General features: G+C 42.6%; 1 protein-coding gene across 1 annotated transcript in view; it reads left to right on the top strand.

Annotated features, from left to right (window-relative positions):
- TMEM178B (transmembrane protein 178B) overlaps positions 1-25,470 on the top strand; it is a 233,255-nt gene that overhangs the window by 183,829 nt on the left and 23,956 nt on the right. The window contains exon 4 of the mRNA XM_071727201.1: positions 20,106-20,243. Coding sequence (XP_071583302.1) covers positions 20,106-20,243 — 138 coding nt within the window. The remainder of the gene's footprint in view (positions 1-20,105; positions 20,244-25,470) is intronic.

Genomic DNA, 25,470 nt, shown 5'->3' with positions numbered 1-25,470 from the left:
GTTCCTGCGTGGGGCCCAGGTGATCCCACCCACAGGCTCTGAGCATCCCATCAAGTGACAGCACAGAGGCTGGGAAACCCGGGTGTTGAATGGCAGAGAATGAACCCGGGTTGAATGGCTGAATGGCAGAGGATAGAGCTACAGCACATGGGAGGCTCCTGGCTGCTTATGCAGCCATGCTTAAAATTCAGCAATAACCAACAAGCAGGGCAGCTCTAATGTCTAGCAAATCCAGACTCAGCATTTCTGGAAGCTGAGCTGCCTGCTTAATCCAAAGTCTCAACTCAGGACACATCTTCTTCCACTGATGGATTTGTCTTCAGATTTGTCATAAAGAATTCTTTGGTTGAAAATACCTACTGAGTGTTGTGCCAGGAGAGCTTCAAACCCTGTCTCAGGGATGTAGTGATGTAATTGGGCCATATTAGAGCTTGGCTTTAAATGGTCTTCATTTTAAGTGTCTGGGATATTTCCAGCTGTTTGTTGCAGAAAGAAGAGTTTTGGTTCAGTCAAACAGGCTACAGCCTGAACTAAACCTTAGTTAGCTCTTTACATACTAATAAAAGCATGAGCTGAAAACCCTAACAGGACTTTGCACTTAGATGGGTCTTTGATTTGAGGATTCCAAGGCTCTTTCTAATAAGAATTGCTGATTATGGTTCCATGGTAAGACCAAAAGATCAAAAGGGGTACAGGATCTCTATTTTGTCTGAGAGACAGAACAACTGATACCAAATATGCAGAATGTACATTTTGTGACTAGAAAATAAATTTTATGAGACTTTATAAAAACTTGATAATTCATATTTTCATTAAAATTAATTAAAATTTTCCTTCTTATAGAATGATAACATCTGTCTTTATCTTTGTCTTGCCCCAAATCATCTTAATGGAATGATAGAGATGCATCAAACTTACATACAGTTAAAGTTAATTGAAATTTTGCTCATAGGCTCTACATAAAGAAATTAGGATGTAATTAAGCAAAGCTGTCAATGATTGCTGTGTCTGGATGTTGTGGTTATTGGGATCTGTGCCAGACTCAGGTCACTTGGAGGTGCAGTCAAAGGAGCCCAAGCTCCTTTGCACTATCTCTTCTCTACTTTTCTGAACACAGTGGGATGGTGGGCTGCAGGAAATCAGTGGCACTGGGGATGTCCCTCCCTGAAGAAAGAGGTCTCAGTTGGCAGGGTCGTTCCAGGACCCATAAACCCAGTGTGGATGGAGCATAGCTGCTGGGAGAGTGGAGCCTGGAGCTGAGACACTGAGACTCAGCTGAGCATTCTCTGTACCCTTTGCTATAGTGATGGGCTCTTTTTCAGAGCCCTTAGACAAAAGTGTTGATCAAAAGTGAAAAGCCAGAGCCACTAACATGCTTTGGATGTGTGACACCACAGCCATACAGTGAACACTTTCTAACAGGGTTAAATTAGGAATAGTCATGTAAAGATGGTACTTCAGGTTATCAAGCCAGTAGAAATACCAGATTCTCTTTGGCTTTCCTATACAGCTTGCTATGCGTGATTAAGAAATAAGTAAATAAATAAAACAAGGACAGAGAGCAGAAATTCAGGCTATTCATATTCATAGTTGAGTTTATGTTTAAGAGAAAACAACTACATTAAAGTAAGAAACGCAGAGATAAAGCGCTGAAGCTCTCTTCAGCGATGGAGAGATATCACAAAGTGAGGAAGTAGAAAATCAATGACATTACATTTTACCAACAATTAAAATCTCATCTGGGACCATGAAGACTGGTGTCACTCTTGTCCACACTGAACTGTAATCATTGCATCTTGTCCACACTGAACTGTAATCATTGCATCTGTCCACTGACTTTCCTAATATTTTCTTTTCACCTGATAAGGAATCTGATACCTAACTACATCTTTTCAGACGTCTTAAAAGTCAGTGGGAGGGTTCTAAGATGTGTTAACACAGAGGGAGAGAGAGAGAGAAAGGAGATGGTAGCAAATCATAGGGGAACATTAGAAAGGGGAGGTGTGCATAAAGAAGGGAGGAGCAAAAGATGATTGAAAACCAGAGTACTAAGAAGGCAGAGCAGAGAAGAGCTGGTGAGGAAAGGAGGGGATTTGCACCAGACATGGGTGTAGAGGGACAGATAGGAGCAAAGGCAAGGAGAATGCTGGATAGGGCAGGTTGGCAACTATAAGGGGAAGGGTGGTATATTTCCTTACAGTACAGATATCTGCATGCTTTGGACATGCATCTGTACTCTCTCTAGGTGGGCAGACCTCAGCTGAAGAAAAGGAGGCTGGGACCCTGGATCCTGATAAAATGCCTCCCATCTTTGGGTGACAGTGCATTTGGCAGGATAGGTTCTTTGAAGAGGCGTATCACTGTTGTCTGAGGCATAGCTGTCTGCCTTCTGCTTTACTGCTAATAACTAAAGGAAAAAGGGAGATGAATCATGCCTGTAACCTGGTGGAGGGCAGCAGAAGTGAAGCCTGGCCCCACTCTGCATCACTTTCTAATACAGTGTGAGCTCTTCTGGATTGCTCTTCTTTTTGTACATACATGAGCACTACAAGATCAGGAAAAAAGCTCTTCTTTCCCAATCAAAAGATGCTTTTTCCATCTATCACAAGTGTATGTACTGTATCAGTCTCCCACTCTGTTCTGGGCTGAAGCCTGTGTTTTGATATGCAAACACAGCCTGCAACCTTTTCATTACCTTTTGGTATTTCATACTGCATGATGAGATCAAAGAGGTTAACTGCATTAGGAATCTCCTAACCACAGCTTTTTGGGAATGTGTGACTGTTAGCAATACACAGTGGGCCTGTCCCTCCATTTGCTGGCCCCTCCTTCACATATGTACCCATCACAGCTTCAAACACTGCATCAGACCTGGAGAGACCCATTAGGAAGTGAGCAAGCCAGCCAGTACAGGCAAACTGAAAAGCTTCTAAAAACTGAGAAAATGTGCTGCGAGAATTTCAGATCTCAAATCAATTGAATCACTCACGGGTAGGCACGGAAATGTAACCATATGTCATCTCGGAAGCAAAATATTTGAGAATTAATTCTGTTTTACTTTCCTGTCAAAGCTTGGCTTCCAAGTTTAGCCTTCTCATTCTTGCCAGTGATATTATTAGCCTTCTGCCACCACTCAGGTGCTGCAGTGGTGGACAGAGCTGTTGAAATAAAAGATTTTCTGGCTGGAAAGGCAAAATGAATAAAACAGCATGGTAGAAAGGCTGCAGGTGGCTTTTAGAAGTTTTTGAGCTAAAATGAACAACAGTTTATTTTGAAGCACCCAAGAGAATTTTGGCTGAAATGAGGTACTTTGATTGCCTTACTTAACATTTTTAAATCCTTTCTCTTTTTTCTTTTTAATGTAGAATACAATTTCTTTAAATGCTGTTCGAAATGAAAAGTCCAAAGTTTTATAATAAAAAAATGTCTATATGGGAGATTTTGAGTTTTTTGCATACCAACATTTTTAGATGTCCCTCTTTTGGAACTTCTCAAAACCAGTAAAAAACAAAAAAGCAGAAGTGAGCAGATAACAGCTCAGACACTTTGTTACACTGCTTTTCAGGTGTTCTGCTGCCAGGGAACCACAGGGGCTGGCTGCCCCTTGGGGAACAGAGCAGTCAGGCTGGCCCATGGCAGCCAGGCAAGGCTGATGGCCAACTGGCAAACTGGTTTAGGGACAGGGTCTGGACTGAGATTTGATGTGTTCCTGGCCAGACCTGGGCCTGGCTGTGATGTGGAGAGGCCATAACACTCCTGGAGCAGGGACTGTCACCCTGGCTGAAAGTAGTGCCCAAGGGCAGGGGGTCAGCATTGATGGGCATCTGCCTGCTACCCATCACCAGCAACCACACACTTTCTGAGCTGATCATATAGATTTAACCCTAGTTCTCAAAGAACTTTTTGTTGTGACAGGCAGGAGATGGTGAATCTGGCCAAATGGAGAATTTGGCCTGACTTGGCTGCTACCATTTGTGGGCCATGGCTGAGTCCTGCATCAGTGAGAGCAGCCTCGAGACTGCTTGGGTACTGTTAAAGGGGGAATGGACCACCTAAGCACATGTGTGAGTCTCCACATGCAGCACCACAGCACACAGGCAGTGTAAGGAAAAAGTCAAGGTTTAGAATCATCAAACAGATTTGGTTGGAGGGAACCTTAAACCTCCAGCCCCTATTCATGGGCAGGGACACTTTCCTCATGACTGGGTTGCTCAAAGCCTCATCCAATGTGGCCTTGAACTCTTCCAGGAAGGGGGTATCCACAACTTCCCTAAACAATCAGTTCCAGTGTCCCACCACCCTCACAGTAAAGAATTTCTTCCAAATGGCTAACCGAAATCTCCCCTCTTCCAGTTTAAAGCCATTCTCCCTCACCCTACTACTACATGCCCTTATGAAAACTCCCTCCCCAGCTTTCCCATATGCCCCCTTTGGGTACTGGAAATCTGCTATCCTGTCTCCCAGAGCCTTCTCTTCTCCAGGCTGAACAACCCCAACTCTTTCAGCCTTTCTTCACAGGAGAGGTGCTCCAGCCCTCTGATCATCTTTGTGGCCCTCCTTTGGACTCACTCTGAGAGCTCCCATCTCCTTCCTGTGCTGGGGGCTCCAGAACTGGACGCAGTACTCCAGGTGGGGTCTCAAGAGAGCAGAGTAGTGGGGGAGAATCACCTCCCATGGCCTACTTACTGGCCACACTTCAAAGGCAGTTTGGCAGTCAGCTTCCAACTTGCATAAAACCAACTTTAATCTATGTCAGTATCACGGGCTCAGCCTTCAGGGTGAATGCATAAAGCCATGTAGGATGGTCACTTTCAAGTGCGTCCACCAGATTGTCATCCACTGAAAGAAACAGGGTAGCTGCACCTTCCCCAAAGAAAAGTCTCTTGGGTGGAGAGGTTACAATGTTGTGTGTCCTATGTAGGTATTTCTAGATTTGGAAGCTTAGTAAAATCTCTGAAATAAAGCCTGTGTTTTATGAAGCCATTTTTGATCACTTAGCTATCTGGTCCTTTCAATATGCTTGTGAGCAATTAAATTTTATAGGATCTCACTCGAATTGCTTTAGATTTCCACAAAGTCAAGGGTCTGATTAAGTACAGGCATATTTCTGTTTTCTTAGTAAAACTAGAGAGTCTGTTTCATGGTCATTTCTTCTAGATCATTTCGTGGATTTTGTGGAACTGCTGTTGAAAGTGATATTTATTATGTTTGTGCATAAGTACCCAACATGAACACACATATATTCATGTCCCATTCAGGTTGCAAAACATTTACAACTGTGATTTCTTTCCTTAACTTTCTTTTTGCATATCTCCAAACAGATAGGCAGCCTGCTCCTGGCTGATTGAGGAGGTAGGTAGGGTAAATTCAGAGAGCACCCTTTGCCCTCAGGCAGCTGTGCAGCTTGCAGGCTTCAGAGACTCTGTGCACAGGGACCTCAGTTTCTGGGTTGATATCTGTGTGGCAGAGACAATAATCCACAGTTTGGGATGGGAAAAATACATAGTATGAAAGAATGCTATCAGGGTTTGCTGATGGTGTTGAGGGACTGGTTTATTTACTTTAGGTCATCTTCTGGTCTTGTAGAAAGTATTGTGGTATTCCCAGGAATTAGGGTCCTTCTATCCCATTTACCACCCAATTACCAGTCCCTTCAGAGACCTCAAGCCCCATCTCATGGCCTCACATCATTCTGTCAGAGCCTGGAGCTCTGGGCAGAGTGCTGCCTGCAGGGCTGGGTTGCATTAGTGGCACTCACTGTTTTCCCTAGCAAAGATTGAGGGGTGCTTTCCATGAAAAGGTAACAGCTTATAGAGCTGCAAGACTTTTCAGCCTTCTCCCCTGTCAGGCAGTGCACAGAGGCTGTTTGACTGGCCTGCTCCCACTGACGTGTGGTCAGTTCTCAGAAAATCTCCCACAGTTGCACAGGTTTGGTGTAGGTTTTTGTAATGATCTTGGCAGCAGGAGTGCTAACACTTGCCGTAGAAAAATCTGCCTCTCCCCAGTGCTTCCACTGTTGCTGCCATCAAGGGAGCCAGTACAAGGATAAGTTTTTCCTGAAAAAGTGCAAATAGCAGCAGCACAGCTCCTTAGCAACCTGGAAAGTTGGAGAAAAAAAAAATAATGCCTTGTGTAGGCATCACTGGGTGCTGGGCCAGGGTGGCCCTCTACAAAACCAGGAATGAGCTGACATGCAGAGAAAGCTTTTAATGATCACCCGTGGGCTATTCTGTGTCAACAGGATTGCTAGAACAAGGCAGGGGCTCTGTCCCTTGCCATGTGTGGAAACCCTGCCTGCTTGCTGAGCTGTGGCCAAATAATGACTAAATTCTACTCTTTTCACCTGATGAGACCATGCAGTCTCGCATGCCAAGTTGGATCCTACTGATTATTTTAGAAGAAGCAATGTGTTGCCAGAAGTGGTCAGAACTAAATGTGGTATCCTGGCTTTGGAAGCAGCTTCATGCTGTTTCTTGAGGTCTGACAGCTGAATGATTTGAGATCAAACATGCCATGGTAAAATCCAGTGTGCACTCTCTCATGACTGCTGGACACCTTGCACTTCTGACCCCCATCATCCTCCCAGTCCCATCAAGGATAACCCCTCACAAATGTCATGCTGGTACCAGTCATCTGTATCCTGCAGCTGCATGAACACCCATGCATAGTCCAGCCTTGGCCACAGTCTCGTGCCCATCAAGTGACATTGCTTCAGAAAGGTCTTGGGCTTCACATCAGCAGCTACCCTACTATTATTTCTTCAGCACAAAAAAAACACTTCAGGGAAAATATCTCAAATATGGGAAATCTGACTTTTTTATCAGGCTTACTGTTCCCAGCCTGCACAGAGACCCAGCTTTCTGAGGCTGTACGTTCTGTGTCATCCCACTTCTGCCAGCAGCTTCTGACCAGTGGCTCCCACTTACCCTAAATGTTTAGGAACCTTTTGGAGTTTGCTAGAGCTCGTGTGGGCTCAACATTTGGCTCTGTGTTCTGGGGGGCAGGAAGAGCATTCCTTGCCTGTCTGTTGCAAGCTGAGGACCTTATAAGGAACTTAGGAACTAGGGTATGTTTACCTAGATTCTTGTGCTACCTCCCTACCTGGTCTCCCCAGAGAACCCATGTTGTCATTAAAAAAATTCAAATAAGCCATTATATTTAAACAGTAACTTTGCATCACTGGTTAGCTATGTACAACAACTACACCATTATTACATGTGACTATTTGCATAAGCATATAGGCACTTCACCTCCACATCTTCCACCAAGGCAACCAATAAGCCATGGTAAAAGCCACAGTTCTCTGATTTCAGAAAAAAAAAAAAAAAAGAAAAAAAAAATTCACTATTACTGAAATAGGGATCAGAAAGAGAGGGGGAGAGTGCAGCACCACTCACCTCACAACATGGCAATAATCATGCCCAGAAGCAGAAACCAGGCATATCTGAATGAAAGAATAGGATTGTCTTTCTCACAGTGGGGCTTAATTAACCACGTGAATAAGCTGCTAAGTGCAACATTTTTCTTGTTTTCATCTTGTCACATGATGCTTCTGGAAGTTATCTTTTAGCCAAATATTAAGGGATCCAATATAGATGTAATTTGGAGATGATTTATGGTGTGTGATGTGTGTTCCAAGTAGCTGAGCCAATTTGTCAAGTGTCCCTGATTGTTTGCACTGAGATATCTTGAAAAGTAAATTCAGAGACACTCCATGAAACAGGGTTAGAAAGCATTTGTTCCTCTGTGGCTGATCACATTGGCAGAAATATTGAAGATTCCTTGTTAGAGCAACTGCTGAGTCCTGTGACATCTGATGTTAACCAGATAGTCTGCACAGATTGAATGTCAAGCCCCCTTTCCCTTCTGCTAGGAAAGATTTTCCCTAAATTTGCCACATGAGGAGAATCTGTTGTAGGCATCTCAAGCTACACCGGGCTTAATGGATGCCTAAGGCTCTTTTTCCAAGCACAGATTTGCTGGGGTACATCCAGCTGTGGGTGTGCTTTTCCTTTTTTTGCTGTGCATAACATCTGTGCAGTAGGCTTTTGTTTGGCTTGTTGGTGTTTTTTTCCTCCTTCCCCCAAGCTGCTTTGGCTGCTCACCCAGCTTTTTACCAAATTGCAAATTTATATTCCTTCTGCCTTTGGCAGGCCCATATGTGGAACTGTCAAAATGTCACTGGCATCAATTGTGAAAGGTTAGTGCCACATTATAGTCAGCAAGCTTATTAACAAGGAAATTATTTGGTTTTGGAAAGGGGAGGACAAATGGGAATCTATTTTCCAGGCACCTGCTTCTTCTACAAAACATTTCTTCTCATCGCATACATATTTTGAGAAAGTTGTTGCCATCTGCATAGGAAAAAAATTAGAAGAATGAGGTTGTTTCTTGTGACATCCTAGCAAGCTGGGATAGGAAGATGGAGATCAAGTTGGCCAAATCTGTTGAGATCTTGAGCAGCCAGAGAAGCACTGGAGCCATCCACTAGAGAGGCAAGAGAAAGAGAAGTGTCTGGACCCTATCAAAAAGTTCAATCCATGCTGATTGCTCTCTAAAAAGGGCCATCCACTATGTAGATGCCTGTCCTTAGGGTTTGTATGAAGGTATTTCACAGGAACCACTGCCTGGCTTTTGGGCTGTAACTTGCAGCCAATGCCATCCTGACCTAGATTTAGACCAGTGACCTCAAGGTAAAAGCCACCAGAGCCCACAGCTGAGCCTCTGGGGTACCAGTGCTCCTTCACTCATGATTATTCCCTTTTTGACATGGCAGAAAAGGCCCTTCAGGTTACTGATAACATACTGCTGGGGGGTAGTATGTGTCTGACCTTTTCTGTAGGAATCAGCTTGAGAGTGAGGTGGAAAAAAAGGGAATGAATATTAATAAAAGGATTGTCCCAGGGATTCTTTACCAGTGACAAAGCCCATTGTGCCCTGGTACTAGAGCAAGCACCACGTGCAGGTGGCTCTTTGTTGCTCCCTGAATGCTGCTGGTAGTGAAATTAAATTTCACCACTCATGGCCAAAACCAAGAAATAGAGATTCTGCAGCACACACAGCCTGTGAGAAGTCCCACTCTCACAAGGCAGGAACTTCCCCGCTGCCCACCCATGCTCCTGCCCATCCCTCTGTATGCAGGTCAATGGCCAGCATATGGGATGTGGGGTACTGGCGTGTGGCAAAGCTGAGCCTCAGAGTAGTCATTTCAGGCAGAGAGGAGGAAGGGATGTGTAGCTGAGGGCAATAGGTAGGGAGAACTTGAGTGTAACACGATGATATTGCCTTAATTAATTTCAAACTTTCTACCTCTCCGTGTGTGAATTGGGGATTTCAGCTCTCTCCTGCTCAGGAGGCTGCCCTGGCTTTTTCTTGTTCTTGCTGCTTTTGCTGCAGGAAAGGAGGCAGCACTGTGCAAAACACCAGATCCAAATCTCATAAAAGGTTTTTGGTTTTTTGATGGGCTCTGCAGAGTCCCAGGTAGCCAGCACTCAAGACGAATGTGACATGACAAATATTATGGATCAACATATGAACATCATCTTGTCTAGAGATTCCTCTCCAAACTCTCTTAGCACAACCTCCCCAAGGCCCACTGACTCCTTGGCTGTGAACTCATTTCCTATAACACTTTTGCTAACACCACAAATAGCAGCCATGCTTTGGTGGCTTTTGGGGAGGTGCATGGCCTTGTTTCCTAGAAGGTGCCCTAAGGGTATAGAGGTGTTTCACAAAACTGCAGAAGGTCTGATTCTCCAGCTGGGACTCGGGCCCTGGTGACATCCCCATCAAAGTGGCATTTCAGTGGGAGTGTGCAGTCACTCGGGCACGGGTGCCGTGGCACAAGGACCAGGCAGGAGAAGACCTGTGAGGTCCCATCCCTGCCTCCTGAAGGCTCCAGAGGCCCTCCAGCAAAGTATCTGAGCTCAAAAGGCAGCTCACAGCCATCTCCACCCGCCTCCTCGTGCCAAGCAGAATTTTAATGCACTTCCAATTTCTCTTTTTAGCGCACACAAAGAAAAAAGAAAAAAATTAATAATCATCTATAAGAGAAGTTCTTTTCAGACAAATTCAATGCTGATATATATTTTCCCCCACTTTTAAATGGTATCTATTTAAATGCAGATTTTCTGGTTTCCTATGTGGAACTTGGAAGAAATGCCTTTCAATTTAAATGTTAATAGAAGAGTAAACTTCAAAATCAAAATTTCTCCATAATGGAGAGTGTTTTCTCTTAACTTTCAATGTCTTTCTATACTTCTTCCTTTTTTCCCATCCTCCTTCCTCTCTCCCCAGCCCCCATCCTAGCCTCATTTGCACTAAATGGTCTTTTTTAAGAAAACAAGAATACACCTTTCAGAGTTTCTGAATGAAAATGTTTAATGTTGGGGTCTGTGGTGTGTGTACATTTGGGCAGAGTTCTGGGGAACTGATGAGGCAGAGATACTACCCCTCTACCTCCAGCCTTTTTTATCCCAGCCATTTATCAAACCTGCTGCTCCAAATGCTTTGCAGTGGGATTATGCTCAACCTTTTGTTGCATAACATTGCACCAGTGGTTGGGGCAGGAAAGTGGGAATAAAATCCAACAACTTTAGGATAATGTTTTAGTTGCTCCTGAATGGATGCAAGGCTTTGGTGCTGGGATGGTATGGGTGGCAGGGGAGGGAGGATACAGAAGGAAGAAAGTAAAACAGAGGAGGCATTACCAATTCTCTCTTTCTGTATCACCCCCCCTGCTCATCCTGTAGTGCATTCCTGCCTGCCTTCAACTTCATTTATCTTTAGGAGGAGCCTAGGGAATATCTGCATTTTACAGAAGACCACTGCCTGATACTGGGGGTTTACATGCAATTATGTTTCTTGATTCCTGTCACACTCCATTGGACATCTTTAATACAAACTTTTCTTTAATTTTCCTCATCACTGTCTTCCATTCTCCATCTGCTCTTCTCTTCTCTCCTCAGTGAAAGAAAAAGAGGAGAAAAAGTGTTTCTCTTTTTCCTTCTTCTTCCTTCTGGCCATGTTTGCAACAAGAGATATAAAATGAAGATTAGTTTTAGTAAATTTACATGTATTTTGTAGACATGTAGGTACTATGATGGTGGATGGCTTAGAGGAGGCAGACTGTAACAGGGCAGAGTTTGTCAGTATGGAAGGAGACTTTTGCAAACTAGAAAAGCCATTACTATATTTAATAGGATATAGGGCTCTCTGTATCCAAATTATTTCAACAGAACTGTCACTGTACTCTGCACATGGTTACCTGAATGCCTCTGAAGAAAAAATAGTGAACTGGCTTTCATGGCACCCATGGGAGACTGGAGAAACTCTAGTTTTCAGGGGAAAACTTTGGAGAACCCAACCTTCCTCCTGATTTCAGGAAAAGTGGGCTCTTCACTCTAGATACTCAGCCTCTTGCAGGCTGAGGTGCTGGAGAGACTGCTTGCCCCACGGCAGCTCTAAGAGCCTGTGACCCCCTAGCAGGGCTGGGTGATGAGGCTTCCCCCAGTGCTCTGCTCTGCCTTTGCCCTGGAACCCAGAGTCCATCACAGGCTTCTTCCAGACCATTGGAGAATGCAGGAAGACTTCCCTTTAGAAAGCTGAGCTTTCCACATGGCCTCTCTTGCTTCCACTGGGCCTGGGGATGCTCGGAGCAGGGCAATGGTGCCTCACATCCTCCAGTAATCAATCCTCTAGCCAGGCTAATGTGATGCTGAGGGACTCTTGTTCTTCCTCCCCAGCAAGATTGTACTTGTGGTGTGGTGGCAAAAAGGAGAGGTCGCTTAAAGTAAAAGGTGACCAGCATAAAGAGCTGTGCTCACTGAATTCTTCAAGGGAACAGCAAGGGAGAAAAATGCAAAAAAACCACCCCACAACTATTATCTGTAAAAGTCCCAAAGTTAACATTGACACTGAGCAGAAGCCATTTTATTACATGTGCCTCAAGTTCTTCAACACCTGCATAATCTGTGAAAGCTTTGTAAGAAAAAGCCTCTTGGCATGGCTACAGCTGGGAAATGTTTGCTCTGTGTGGCCTCACCTAGCGGGAGCAGAGAGGATTAGAGTTGTGAATATGAAGAAGGATTGTCCAAAAAATGCCCGTGCCTCAGACTTTCTTCCCTGTTTCTAGAGAATGAGAGAGGCAGAGAAGGGATGAAAGGTTAGACTGGGCAAATTACAAGTGTGCTGGAACTGAAGCTTGGAAATGTCCCTAGGTGGTCATATATTGCAGTACTAAAAGCCTAAATAGTAAATCTGGACAGAGAAAGTTTCTTCAAGATCAGCTCTTGAACATAACTGAATAAGTAGAAATTTAGGTACTCTCTAAGAAAGATGAGAATCAAGAGAAGGAAAGGGAATGGCTTGGAAGGTAGGGTAGGTAGGATAGTGGAATAATGCTTTGGTGTATTCTCAGCTACTTTGGGCCACTAAATCAGACATTATAAGGGCAAAGTTTTTGTTTCCTTCCCAGCCTGCTTTCACTCATTTGAGTAGCAACAAGGCAGATAATAATAATAAAAAAATCCTTTTTCTTCTCCAATCAAAGTTTCTTTCTCAGCAGAAGATGTAGGATTGAAACAAAAAAAGGCTGAACCCTTCTATGGGATGTTACTCAAAGCCATCTTTCTGCCAAGACATATAATTTTTTTGCTGTCTATGGTAGAATTACACCTGATATCTTAAAGTTCTCCTGTGTAAATGCCTCCTTTATGCATATCATAAAGTCTCCTGAAGCCAAATCCATTGTTTTAGCTGAAAAAGATACTTTTTCTTGCCTTTTCCCCCAGCCCCCCCCAGCACTTAAACAAGCTTTGTTTCCTCCCTTCTCTACTGCCTCCATGAATCTCTTCCCTTATTATCTGGAGGTTCTCTTTGGTCTTCTTTCTTCTCTACATGAACAAAAGGCATGAGTAAAATCAGAACTTGACACTCAAGCTCCAGATGGTGCTTTCAGCCACTGCAGAATTTCTTAGGCCCCTGTAATTTTCCCAAATACTGGAGGAAATGCTTTGTGACAGTGCTTACAGCACTGTGTGGCCTGGTCGGGGATGCCCCCTTACTCTCTGGTGCTTTATGAGGAGGTTCACCAGAAGCAAGAAATCACATATGATGTGATATGAGGTTTGCTGGGTGTCAGCATGAACCTCTGAAGGTATCAACCTTTGTAGAAGGTTGATAGAAGGGCTTCATCCCTCCTCTGATGAAGTGTGCACCTGACTGAATTTTTGGGATTTCTTACAAAAGAAGGCAGGCTGAAGTGCCAGGAATGCACAGCTGCCATCTTCCTTTTGTGATTCTTTCTGTTTTAAATAAATGTAAGAATGCTTAAGGACTCTAGCAGAAAAAATCCATATAGATGGTCTGTCCTGACAAAAATAAATTGTGTCAGGATGTTCTATGCCCTTTCCTGAGGGACACGTTGAGTAGCACAGACCACAGCCAGTTTGTGAAGCTTCCAATCAGATGCATTTCCATACAGGCAAGTTCATACATGCTGGCAGCCAAACACTTAACACTTCATCACACAACCAACAAACTCCAGTCAATAGAGGGTGATGGGATTTTCTGGTTTAGGATAAGTTATGCATTCTATGTATAATCAACAACTCTGAAGTGAGTGGTGCTCATTGTGATTGCATTAACATAATCTTTAAACTGAAGGTTGGGTTGCCACATGCTTCAGTAAAAGGCACTCAGAGATTTTAACTGTGTCTCAGGTAGACTAATGCATATTTCTTTTCTTATCTCTCCGTACCTGAAGCGGAAAGAAGGGATTAAAAACTCACCCTCTACTTGCCAACCTCATCCAAAATGCAGTCTTAAGCTGTGCAGAGAGAATACTCAGGACCAGAGGATGCCACTCAAAATCACCTGCGTTGGTACTCATTGGTTCATTGTAACTGGGAACTGCTAGGGCTGGCATTCAGTAAAAGACACACTGTCCAATTTTACATCTTGTCCTCCCTGTAGTTTTGGGGCAAGGTGGGAGAAGGGATTATGTCAGAAAAACTTACCTCTGTGCTGCTGATTCTTTGTAAGGGAAGGAATTTAAACAAAGCTTAGTAAAATCTGGTTAATTGTGTTCTTGGCCTGTTTGCAGCTCTTGAACAATTTCCAATACTTATATTTGTTTGGAAAAAGATTAAAAAGGCCTTATTTTGACTCTTTTCAAGTGCAAATATTTTTAATCCTGCACTGGTAAAGACAAACAAAAATCAATCTAGTGCAGGAGAATATAGATCAAAGTGACCCACTGTGAAGGATTGTGCTAAAGAATTGCACTTTCCCCATTTATTTTTGCTTGTGGAGATACTATATTCTGACATTTGGTCTTAGAAGGACACAGAAATATTTTCATGATTTTCTTTTCTCTTTTCCCTTTTGCTGAGATCTCTCAGGAAAGAACAACACTACACCCGGAATGTCTTCTAAGCTTTTACAGATATTCTGGATCAAAGTTCAGGGTCCTTAGTCCCTACAGACCTTTCTCTATGGGGAGAAGAAAGAAGGTTATGTAGGATGGACTATCTGAAATACTGTTTGCATCATTATTTCTCCTTCTGTGGTCTGATAACAAGCACTGTAGTTTGATCTGGTACCAAACACTTGAGAACAAGCAGTTCTGAAAGCAGAAGCCATGCTGTGTGGTTAATTGGCCAGCCAGAAAGCTTGATAATATAATATAAATTAAATTATATGCTCCTCCACAAACTTTTCATGTAGCCGTGGGAAGGCTGACTATTGTCATCTTGTCTTGATTTCCCCATCTTTCACGAGAGGCTCATATTTTCTTCCTGTATGTGTTGTGAGGAAAGAAATTTTGGAAGCATTATTAAATTCCTCTGTGGAAAGGAAGGTAGATATCAACAGGGAGACCAAGTCCTCACTTTTAAAAGATGACTTGCACTTTCAAAGAAGAAGACAGAACATCAGAATTCAAAAATGCATTTTGACATTTTCAAGAAGCGATGCTGATTCAGAACATGTTATGTTTTCAGCTGCTAGGGTGTGAAACTTGTACCACAATGTGACAACCAGAATTAATTACTTTATTGCTCATAACAAATACAGATGGACAGATATCAGGGTGAAATGAAGGGCAGGGGCATTTGCAAACTGTCAGAGAGAACCTTCTACCACATGCTGCTTGGAAACAAATGGATCTTAATCAGCTCTTCTGCCTTTGTTTATCTTCAAGAAACCTTTAGAGTTAGTATTCTCCAGTGGAAGACTAAAATGCTTTTAGGAAATGCATGTTTTATGAGAATCCGTCTCCGTTTTAAGGAGGTTGTCTAAAATGCTAATATTTCTCTTCTCATCACAATTCACAAAGCCTCTGAATTTCAAATTTACCATTTCAGTTTCAGTCATGGGAATTGGATTGCTTCATTCCCTGTCCTTACCCCAGTGTTATCAATCAAGAAATGTGTTGTTTCCAGCCTACGTGAACAAGATGCTTGTGTTCCTTCATTGTTTTTTGAGACAGGAATGAGTTCCCTGCCTATTACATGCAGCAGTGCTAGGCATGGAAAGTACTCCCAAGGGAAAGATATTCACACATAGTTTTTACTTCACTAATATAAAAAAGAAAATGGGATGAAGAGAGTGTCTCTAAAACATGAGTGGAAAGATAATATTGCACTTTCACCCACAAGTGATAGAGATATCTAAGTACAGGTAGTAAATCATTGAAGCTACTGGTCATGCAGGCAAGGCATCGAAAATCAGCTTCTGTATTATAGTCTTACAGAACAAGCAAAGTAATACCTTCCTTACTAGCACACTGCAGCTGCATTCCTGAAGGTCTGGGTTGCTAGAGAAGGCAGATTCATAGTACCCTAGTGACATTTGCACTTGGATACTCTGTAAGAATTTAGGATGGGTATCCAGGAGAGGATCAATGAAGCATCACACATAAGAGAGCTAAGGTAAGGTGTGCTTTGCTGCTTTAGCTCCCATTTGGCTGCATAGAAGTTTGCATTTTGTGGCAATAGTCACTTCTTCAGTCGATTGGGATTGTCATGCCATGGTCCTGGGAGGCTCAGATTTTTGAAAAAAGAAAGGGCTACATCAAAAAAAGGGTGGCCAACACGTCAAGAGAGATTATTCTACCACCGTCTATTTCCCTCTCATGAGAACCTAGCTGGAGTACTGTGTCCAGTTCTGGAGACCCAAGACATGAAGGACATGGAACTCTTGGACTGAGTCCAGAGGAGGGCCACAAATAGGATCAGAGGGCTGGAGCACCTATGCTATGGAGACAGATGGAGAGAGTTGGGGTTTTTCAGTGTGGAAAAGAAAAGGCTCCAGGAACACCTTTTAGTGTCCTTCTGGAAGGAGGGTGGACTGCAGGAAGGCTGGGGAGGGACTTTTTACTGGGGTGTGTAGTGAGACAACAAGTGGTAATGGCTTTTAACAGAAAGAGGGGAGATTTAGATTAGACATTAGCAAGAAATTCTTTGCTGTAAGGGTGGTAATGGAAAGATGCTGGAACAGGTATCCCAAAGAAGCTGTGAGGCTCCCTTCCTGGAAGTGTCCAAGGCCAGGTTGGATGGGGCTTTGAGCAACCTGATCTACTGGGAGATGTCTCTGTCCAGGGCAGCAGAGGTGGGAATTAGATGATCTTTAAGGCCCCTTCCAACCCAAACCAGTCTATGATTCTATGATTCTTTGAAAGAATGCAGAGAACCATTCATTTCAAAGTCTAAAAATAAATAAAAGCAATTTCAGGAAAAAAAAAAAAATCCAACCCTGGGATGTGTTCAAATGTCTTAAAGTTCTGTTACATCACAAAGCATAACACTTTTTGCATTTGCAGGATGTGTTCAGTAAAGGTCTTAGCAGTGCCAATCAAACTCAGACAAAATCCCATCAATTTGTACTGATGAGCTATTTTTTATTATTAATATGGCATCTCTTGCTTCTACATTAGTGGAAGGAATGTATATATTGCCTCAAGTACACAGTGCAAATCTTTGCTCTTCTGCTGTGCTTTCCAAGTCAAGCATCACACTAACAGTAATCATAAAAAAAAATATCTAATTAGGGCTTTGTGTCCCCCTACTGTGTCCCCACACTAATAGAGCTTTGTGTCCATAGAATATAGACTCCTCTTCCCTGGCCTTTTCCTTACCAAACAGCCTGAGGGTGATGATTTGTTTACACAGGTACAGCACTTCCCCAAAAAAGAGAATCTTTGAATAGACTTGTTCCCAACACTGACCTCAGCTTCATGTGGGTTCTGACAGCTGAGGAGCCCTAGGAAGATGCTGTTGGACAAGTGCAGGCTGTTTATGAAACCAGATTTGCAGCCCTCCTTTCCCAGCGCTGCCATTTGCAAGGGCTGCCCTCAAGGCAGGACAAAAGCCAAGGTGGTTTTGAATAGAAAAGATAATTTATATTTTATTTATTTCAGATAAGTCCTAATGGATGGGCTTGTGAGGAGCAGATTTGAAGCTGGCCTACGCAGTGGCAATCTTAAACTAGGCCCACAGAACTTTCAAGAACTAAGATTTCATTTAAAAATTCAATTTTTAATTTTTTTATGCACAGTCTGTTAAAGGTTAACTTTCTGGAGGTTTTTTCAAAAAATAATGGAAGCCCAGAGCTAAGACACTGATGGATTTTGTTGTGGGGTTAGAAAGGAGATTTCAGGTTCCATCAGGAGGAGAGGTCGAGTGAAACAAACCACAAAATTGGGCCTAGGAATCTTGGGCCTACTACTTCAACTCTTCTGTTCAATGCCAAAAATGACACTGATTTTAATGGGATAAAACCAATTTCTTCATTTGGCATATAGGATGGGGGGATGCTTGTTATCCCCTCTGGGACCTTTGAAAACTGCTAGTCATTCAGGCAGGTCTGAGGACTTTCTGACATGTTGCAGCTGAATAAAGCTCTTTAAATTCAGCTCATTAAAAGCAGGTTGTTAGGGTATGTTTCCATTAGGAGGAGCAAGTGCTGTTACCCAGAGCCAGCAGTCAAAGTGTAAATTGGAAGGGTTTTGTAGAGCTGACACAGGCAGCTGTGCTGTGCTTCTGAAAGATGGGTTCTGCTGTTATTGAAGGTGACAGAGGAAACAGTAAACATTTTGGGGGTTTATGTATCTTTCAAATTTAGTCCAGGTCTTCACAGACTGAAAAGTAGGAAGACACTCTGCCATCAAAGATGCTTGTTAACATTCACTGCTTGTTTTAGAAAGCACTCTGAGAAATTCCCAAGGACCAGAGACTAGCATTGCCTGTTGGAAGTAGAAGTTTCTGCAGGAAATGCTTTTTTTTTTTTTTCCTGCACCAGACCTCCCTGAACACATTCAAACGCTTTGTGTTTTGGTTTTGCCTGTTTGTTTGGGTTGGTAAATATGAATTTTGAGATGTGTCTCTTGTTAAAAGAGCCCTGGTTATTGGTGAGGTGAAGACCTGTTAATCTTTATGTTGCCAGAGGGACTCCTTGCAAAACCCAGTGACAATAAAGAGGAACCACTTATAGTTTCAAGGGAGGGGTTATATTCTGAATTTGACCTTGCTTAAGAATTGCTGTAATGGACTTAGCCCTGAACTTAGCACTTAATCAAATCATTCTGTTGCAACACACCTTGTGGATACTTAGTGTTTTGGATAAGGAGTTATATAAGTCTCTGATCATGCTAATTTATCACTTTTCACAAATTTCACTGAATCTGCACTGCCGGTATTGGTGTTTCTTTCAATCCACTGTGGTGAAAGGGTAAAAAAAGAACAGAAATTGAGAAACAGGCAAAGGCTGTCCAAGGAGAAAACTGCCACAGAGACTGGTGGATGATTCATAGTTTTCAGATCTTCCTCCCCTGTCACAGGCATTCTGTTTCTTGAAATAAAGTGAAATCATTGCTATGCAAAAAAACAGGGAAAAAATTGTTTCAAGAAGGAAACAAATGCTTTGAGAGCTGACTTGGCTGGAGTTTTCTCTGCACGTATACTCTTGACATACCAGTGCTTAAACTTACTAAGCGTGCATGAGGGGGGACAGGGAACAATCAAGTGTTACTGAAGATGCCCCCATCTGTTCCATTATTTGAGGGTATAAATATGCTCTTTAGCTCTCATAGTCCTTGCTGTTTCAGTTGCCAGGTGGTCTCCCTGCCCAGATTTCACATCCAAAGCATCTGTGAAGACTTTTTTTCCCCAACACATGCAGGAGGAGGGATCCCAGTAGTCACATTGTCTTTACAGAAGGCAAATATGCAATATAGCCAGGTCTTGATTTAAGGGCTTATTACATTAGGTCTTGGGGATCTTTTTCCTTTGTTTATGAAATAAAAGAGGTAAACCCCCTTCATCCGTATCAGATGAAGTACTCAGTCCCCACTTACAGAGCAAAAAATACTTCAGCTGCATCCCCCTACCCTCCTTCTGCTCTCAGTGTTCCCCGGGGCACTCAAAAATGTCCTTGCCAAAAATCATCTGACTAGGTGACTATCTAGATAAAAGAGAGGGCAATAAAGTGTCCTGTCCCCTAGTTGCTCTGACACCCAAGTATCTCATGCCTCACCCTCCTGGAGGTACCAAGTTTCACAATCACCACGACTGGATAGCAAGGCACCATGGCCCAGTTTACACAGGGGAAGCTGTGGCCCAAAGGGGCTCAGTGACACACCCAGGATCACACAGGGGTTTGAACTGAGGTGATTCCCCTGCTATGTTAACACTGGAGCAAAGCATGGAGCCCACTTTGCACATCAGTTTGAGCAGGCAAATCTATGGGATGCGGTCAAGTAACAAATGGAGATAAAAAGGCAAGATTTAGACAGATGTGCCAGGACCCAGAGAGCTATTAGGCACAGCGTTGCACTGAGGCCACTTCAGCAAATTGTCACAAGTCACTTGTGGGTGCATCTGCATGTGATGAAATGCTCATCTGTTCTCTCCTTCTAGCCCAAGCTAGTATCTTAATTTATGGATTGCCCTCCTTGTGAATTGTCCTTACTCAAATAATCCCTTGTCAAAGCACACCAAAGCCCTTGCAGATCGATAGCATTTTGGATTAAGACTGTTACACACCTCTGAAGATGCTCATTTATCACTGTTCACACGTCTGTTGTTTTTGTGTCTTCCCCACTGCAGATCTGCGCAGGATGACAGCTGGCTTCATGGGCATGGCTGTGGCCATCATCCTCTTTGGATGGATTATCGGGGTGCTGGGGTGCTGTTGGGATCGAGGCCTTATGCAGTATGTGGCGGGGCTTCTCTTCCTCATGGGAGGTAAGGGTGTTGATGTTCAGTGAAATGTGCTTTGCTTATTGTTTTCCTGTTTCCTCTTCCCACATGTCCCACCTTTTCTAAGTTACTGAGAAAATGTTGTCAGAGTTTTGAAGTGATCCAGACTTAGTTTGACTCCAACCTACTTCTGGTGTGCATCAAGGGTAACTCAGCCATAGTTAGATATTACTTTCAGGACAAAACTGTGTCTGTAAGTCACAGAACTGGAAATCACTGCCTGAGTGGTTTACTCCAGTGCTGTATTGTTGCAAGTAACACTTTCACCCTTAAACTTAATAAGCTTTATAAATTCAGTAATAAGAATCTGAACATTATGCAGATGTTATTTCCACCACTATTGTGCTTCATAGTGGGACACTTTGAAAACTAGAAACTGAGCTCAGAGTTTTAACCTATCTTTAATCCTTATCAGTTGTTCCTGAGTCAAATGTAACTTTTAGTCTATATATCTTCTTTATGATGTACCTATGAAGAACAATGGTATCCTCTGTTTTCCTTTTTCCATTCTACATACTCTATTTCTTGTAGATGTTTCTCTGTAAAACCAGTCCTCAAGTGCAGCAGACCTCTCTGTCTCCTGTTTGTGTATGCACTTGCCTTTCTCAAACAGGGATGAGAAGGACCATTCCCAAGGTCTGATAAGTACCTTGTATAAGTGGTGTAACAGTTCCCTTTCTCTCCTGGAAATCCCTTGCCTGAAGTATTTTGTCATTTATTTGCCTTTTTTATGCTGCATCACTCTGGAAACCCACAGTCATCTTTCATTTGGATGACACATCCAGGCCTTTCTCCTTCATGATTTCCTACTGGTCGTCCCCCAATTTTCATCAGGGATTCTGTTTATTACTGCCCAGGTACATGCCCTGGCACACTCTGCTTTTGAGCTTCTTCCCATTTCTCCTACACCAGCCCTCAAGGTCACCCACCCGTTTCCAGAGTAACATTCCAGCCTTTCTTACTACAAATGCCACCCAACTTTCTGTATCCAGCAGTTTTCATGGCACGCAGTTCCCTTAAATGAGGGGTGTGACAGTCAGGCCCCAAACACAGTGCTGGGTGAATGTCTCAAAGTGAACATCACTACTTTTCTCTTCTTTCCTCTTCTGGTGGTTTTCGGTTTGGGTTTTTTTTGGTTTTTTTGGGTTTTTTTGACTGAGGTTTTGCCTCCCTAAGGAGATCATCACTTCAGTGAATTTGGTCACCTGTGGTGTGACAGAGCTGAGAATGGAAAACACAAGAAAGCTTCTGTACTCACAGAAGAGGAGTTAAGTGTTCAAGGAACAAAGTATTTATGTTCCAGTGCAGTGACACAGACGTCGGCTCTCTCAGTGCCCACAGACACATTTGAAATCTGCTTTTACCTTGTGCAAGCATACACTGATCTATGTGTGGATGTCTGCAAATGGTTTGTTGTGGGTGTTATTACTTTATGGGCAACGGGTCTGCCAAATTAGCTTGGTATTTATTGTGTAATTAAAAGCTTAGTTTGCACAGGGGCTGTTTTGCTCTAACATGGTCAGATATGTGTGTGGTATTTAACTTATTGCAGCGCAACATTCAGATTAAACCATTAAGACTATACTAAATAAATACAGAAATGTTAAATCTATTAGAAACTAGCTAAGTCCTGTTTACTAATTGGAAATTACCACTGTATGTGTGGGAGAGTTTCTAGTGCAGCTGTAGGGATTACTTCGTGGCTTGATGTTATTTGTTTGTCAGGGACTTGAAAGGAAGCTGATAAAAAGTTCCCAGGTAAAACAAGACTCAGTGTAACCATGCATAATGGGATGGGTCACTCATAGCTTACAAAGCCATCTTTTAGTATGCTCAAACAATATGCATTTCAGTGGAGACAGACCAGGGTCATGTAGCTGGTACCAGAAAGTGTCAGTCATCCTCCCAGGAGGAGAGGCTGCCTCTCGGAAAGCAGCAGTTCTGGAAAGGTCTCTGGGCTCACAGTTGATGGGATCATCCAGCTTCACAGGAGCTCTCAGGGCAATGCCACTGCTAAATGTGGCAGTTTTGATGGGAACATGCAATAAGAGCGTGAGGTGGGGTTATCTCTAGGCAAAACAAAAGTATTTCTGGACATCCTAATCTGTTGTCCATAATGAAGAAGGATATGGAAAGATGGGGAGAGGCTTGCAGTCAGAAGAGCTACAGGAATGAATTCATGGTCTAAAAACAAGGAAAAACACAGCATGCCACAAAAAAAAAAAAAAAAAGAAAAAAAAGCCAATTGCTTGAAACTGTTTAACAGAAGATTTATAATCGACTTGAACATAGTGTAGAAGTACCTGTGCAAGGAGAAGACACCTGATAGCAGCCTGAGCTTTGACTGCATAAACAAAATAATAACAAGATCCAGCAGCTGGAATCTGAAACTAATTAAAATGAGAGGCACCACATGATTTTATCTACGAAATTCTGTCAAGAATATGTGACATTTTTAATAAAGCCTTGTTGGGAGGAGATCCAATTTATTTTCTGCTCCAGCATAGACACGGATTGGGGTTACAAAGGGTTACTTTCTTGTTTTGCACAAGTCAGTGGCAACTGCTACATCTTTCCAGATTTCTTCTAGTGGCAAATGTGTATAAAGCAGTATCTACAAACTGAAGCAGTCAGTTAATAAAACACACAATTAGACCCATCTAATCTAAAAGTCAGTAGCTATCAACGTTTTCAGACTGTGTCATATGTTACACTGTCATTCCTTCGACAGCCAATGGATCTTTTAATTTGAACCCTTTTATTGCTGGATGGTGTCTGAATACAAAGTTGGTACTTCTGTCAGGGTGTAAATGCTGTCAAGATATCATCCTAATGGTCCTCAAAATGTGTGGAGCCAGAGAGCCTCTTAGTTTTTCTTAGCTTTTCCTCCAGTCCAATAATGGGAAAAATGTTTAGGGAGGCTTATGACATCTGACCTCATTGCAGATGAGATGAGACAATGTGCAATTGGTAGCTATATAATCATCCTTAATTCTAACCTCCCCTTCTATTTGCACCACTGCTTGTCTTTGCTATGTTTGTAAAATTTGCTTTGTTTAATTTCTAGACAAAAAGATCCTCAGGAACTATTAAAAACTCGTGGCTTACCATGCCTATAGGTTTTGTCCCTAATTCCCCATAATTTTTGAATGGCAAATCTCAGTGGAGTATTGAGAGGTGTGTTGTGATAATCTAACATGACCACACATGGTTTGCTTGGACCTCTGGTTCTTTATTATATTTGCTAAAGTCTTCTAGCCAGCCCATGTGGCAGTGCCTAATAAGGACTTGCATTAGTGTGCTTGATCTAATTTCTCAAGCAAATTGCTGAAATAAGTAATTTGTGAAATCCAGGCTGTTATCTGGTGTTAGCTCATCTGGAATCCAGGCTGTGTAAACTGTGCTTTTGAGTGTGTTTTGCATTGTTATTCAGCATATTTTGTAACTAGTTAAAAATTCTTAATAATTCATTTTCTCTGTTTTGCCCAACCTATCTGTACCAACACCAATCACAGGTCTCTTATGGCTTCTGATGTTCTGTTGCATAATTCTCCGTGTTTATTGCAGAATTTGTACTTGGATTCCTTACCTTGAAGGGCAGCATTTGCCTGACCACAATAGCAATTTTTTTTTCAGTCCCTCATCTTGCACAGAGCCAGATGGATACTGCAAATTATGTTTAGCATTTTTGACCTCTTTTTGCATGATGATGCTATTGCATATCCTCCTGTACCCAGAGCTGCACTGTCTGTTGTAGCTTCATTTTGGTATTGTCAGTAAGATTTCATCCTGGGAGGTGGGAGAGTTTCTCTTTTTATTTCTCTATTTGGAATCATGGTCTTAAGTTGCACTAATACTAGTTCATTTTCTGCATCTTATTTGAGACTGTTAATTCTATTACAGAACTGGGTCATGCTCAAATTAGACATGACTCTAAGCACATCCTCTTGAAGCTTCTTGTGTTTATTCTACATGAAAATTATTGAAATCTGCAGCAGTCAAAGCTCGGTACTGGGCTTTTCATCCATAATTTTGTAATTTGATAATAATTTTTGGCACTTTAGAAGCATCTGTAACACCACTTCCAAATGTCAGAGTCCCGTGGCAAATTTGATGCTCTCATGCTCATCTGCCAAGTAATAGTCTAGAAGGAATTCAGTCAAACATCTGCCTGAGGAAACGAGTGTGGGGCATTTTATAAGTTGTGTTTTGACCAAAGTGTATTTACTTGCACCAAAACCATGCCTTGGCTTTTTAAAGTCTAGAGGTGACCTCCTCATCAGTTCCCAGGAGGCAGTGCTCTTATTCCCTGGCTTTGAAAAGTTCTTTTCAATGTATTCAAATCCTTGATTTGTTTGGTTTTATTATCATGACAAGCATGTCAATTCATTCTGTTAGTGTCTTTAGCCCCTCATTAGCAGCTAATATTCTTTCCAGGTCAAGGTCAAATTTCAGTTTTACTTTCAGCTCCTAAGAGTTGGGGTACTATGAACTGACACACTGGCAACTCGACCCAGGCAAATTCCTGTACCCTCAGGAATCCCTTCTTTCAGTTCTTCATCAAGTTGTTTAAGAATATTTCCTATGTCATGATAAGCAGATAAGCTATGTATCCATCTAACTGTTGGGTTTTTTTCCACCTGCTCTCTACTGCATGAATTAATAGGATTTTGCTGTTTCAGCATGTCAGATTCTGCTAGGTTCATTGTCCTCCTTCATCCATGCAATCCCAACCTCATCATACTTTCTGCTAGTGTACTTGCCTCAAGAAACCAGTTTTTAAAGACAATCTCTGGTAGCCTGTGCTTTTCCCAGTTGAGCTCTGATTTCATCAGTCAGCTGTTTTTAAACACCACGTGGCTTGCTTTATTTCCAGTGTTGAGGGCAGGGCTGAATTTGTACCAGTGTGTTCCAAAACCCTTTTCCTCCTCCCAGGGAGAGTGGGGTGGCAGGGCTGTCCCACAGTGGCATGTTCCATGGTTGCAACCTCCCCTTCCTTACCTGCTGTACCTCCCTGCTGAACTGTTGGCCCCTGTCCTGGCTAGGAATATAAAATAGCACTTCCAGTGTCTTCCTCTGGTTCTTGCTTCAGCATCAAATTATCCCCAGTCAAAGCCACACCACTTGCCTTTAGAAATGTATCAAAAGAACCCCCCCAATAATGATGTTTCATCATCCTTATCAGAGCTCTGTCCTTCAGCTGCACATTCAT

The sequence above is a fragment of the Heliangelus exortis genome, chromosome 1, assembly GCF_036169615.1.
Source record: "Heliangelus exortis chromosome 1, bHelExo1.hap1, whole genome shotgun sequence".
Lineage (NCBI taxonomy): Eukaryota > Metazoa > Chordata > Aves > Apodiformes > Trochilidae > Heliangelus > Heliangelus exortis.
This window is presented reverse-complemented; position numbering and strand designations above follow the sequence as displayed.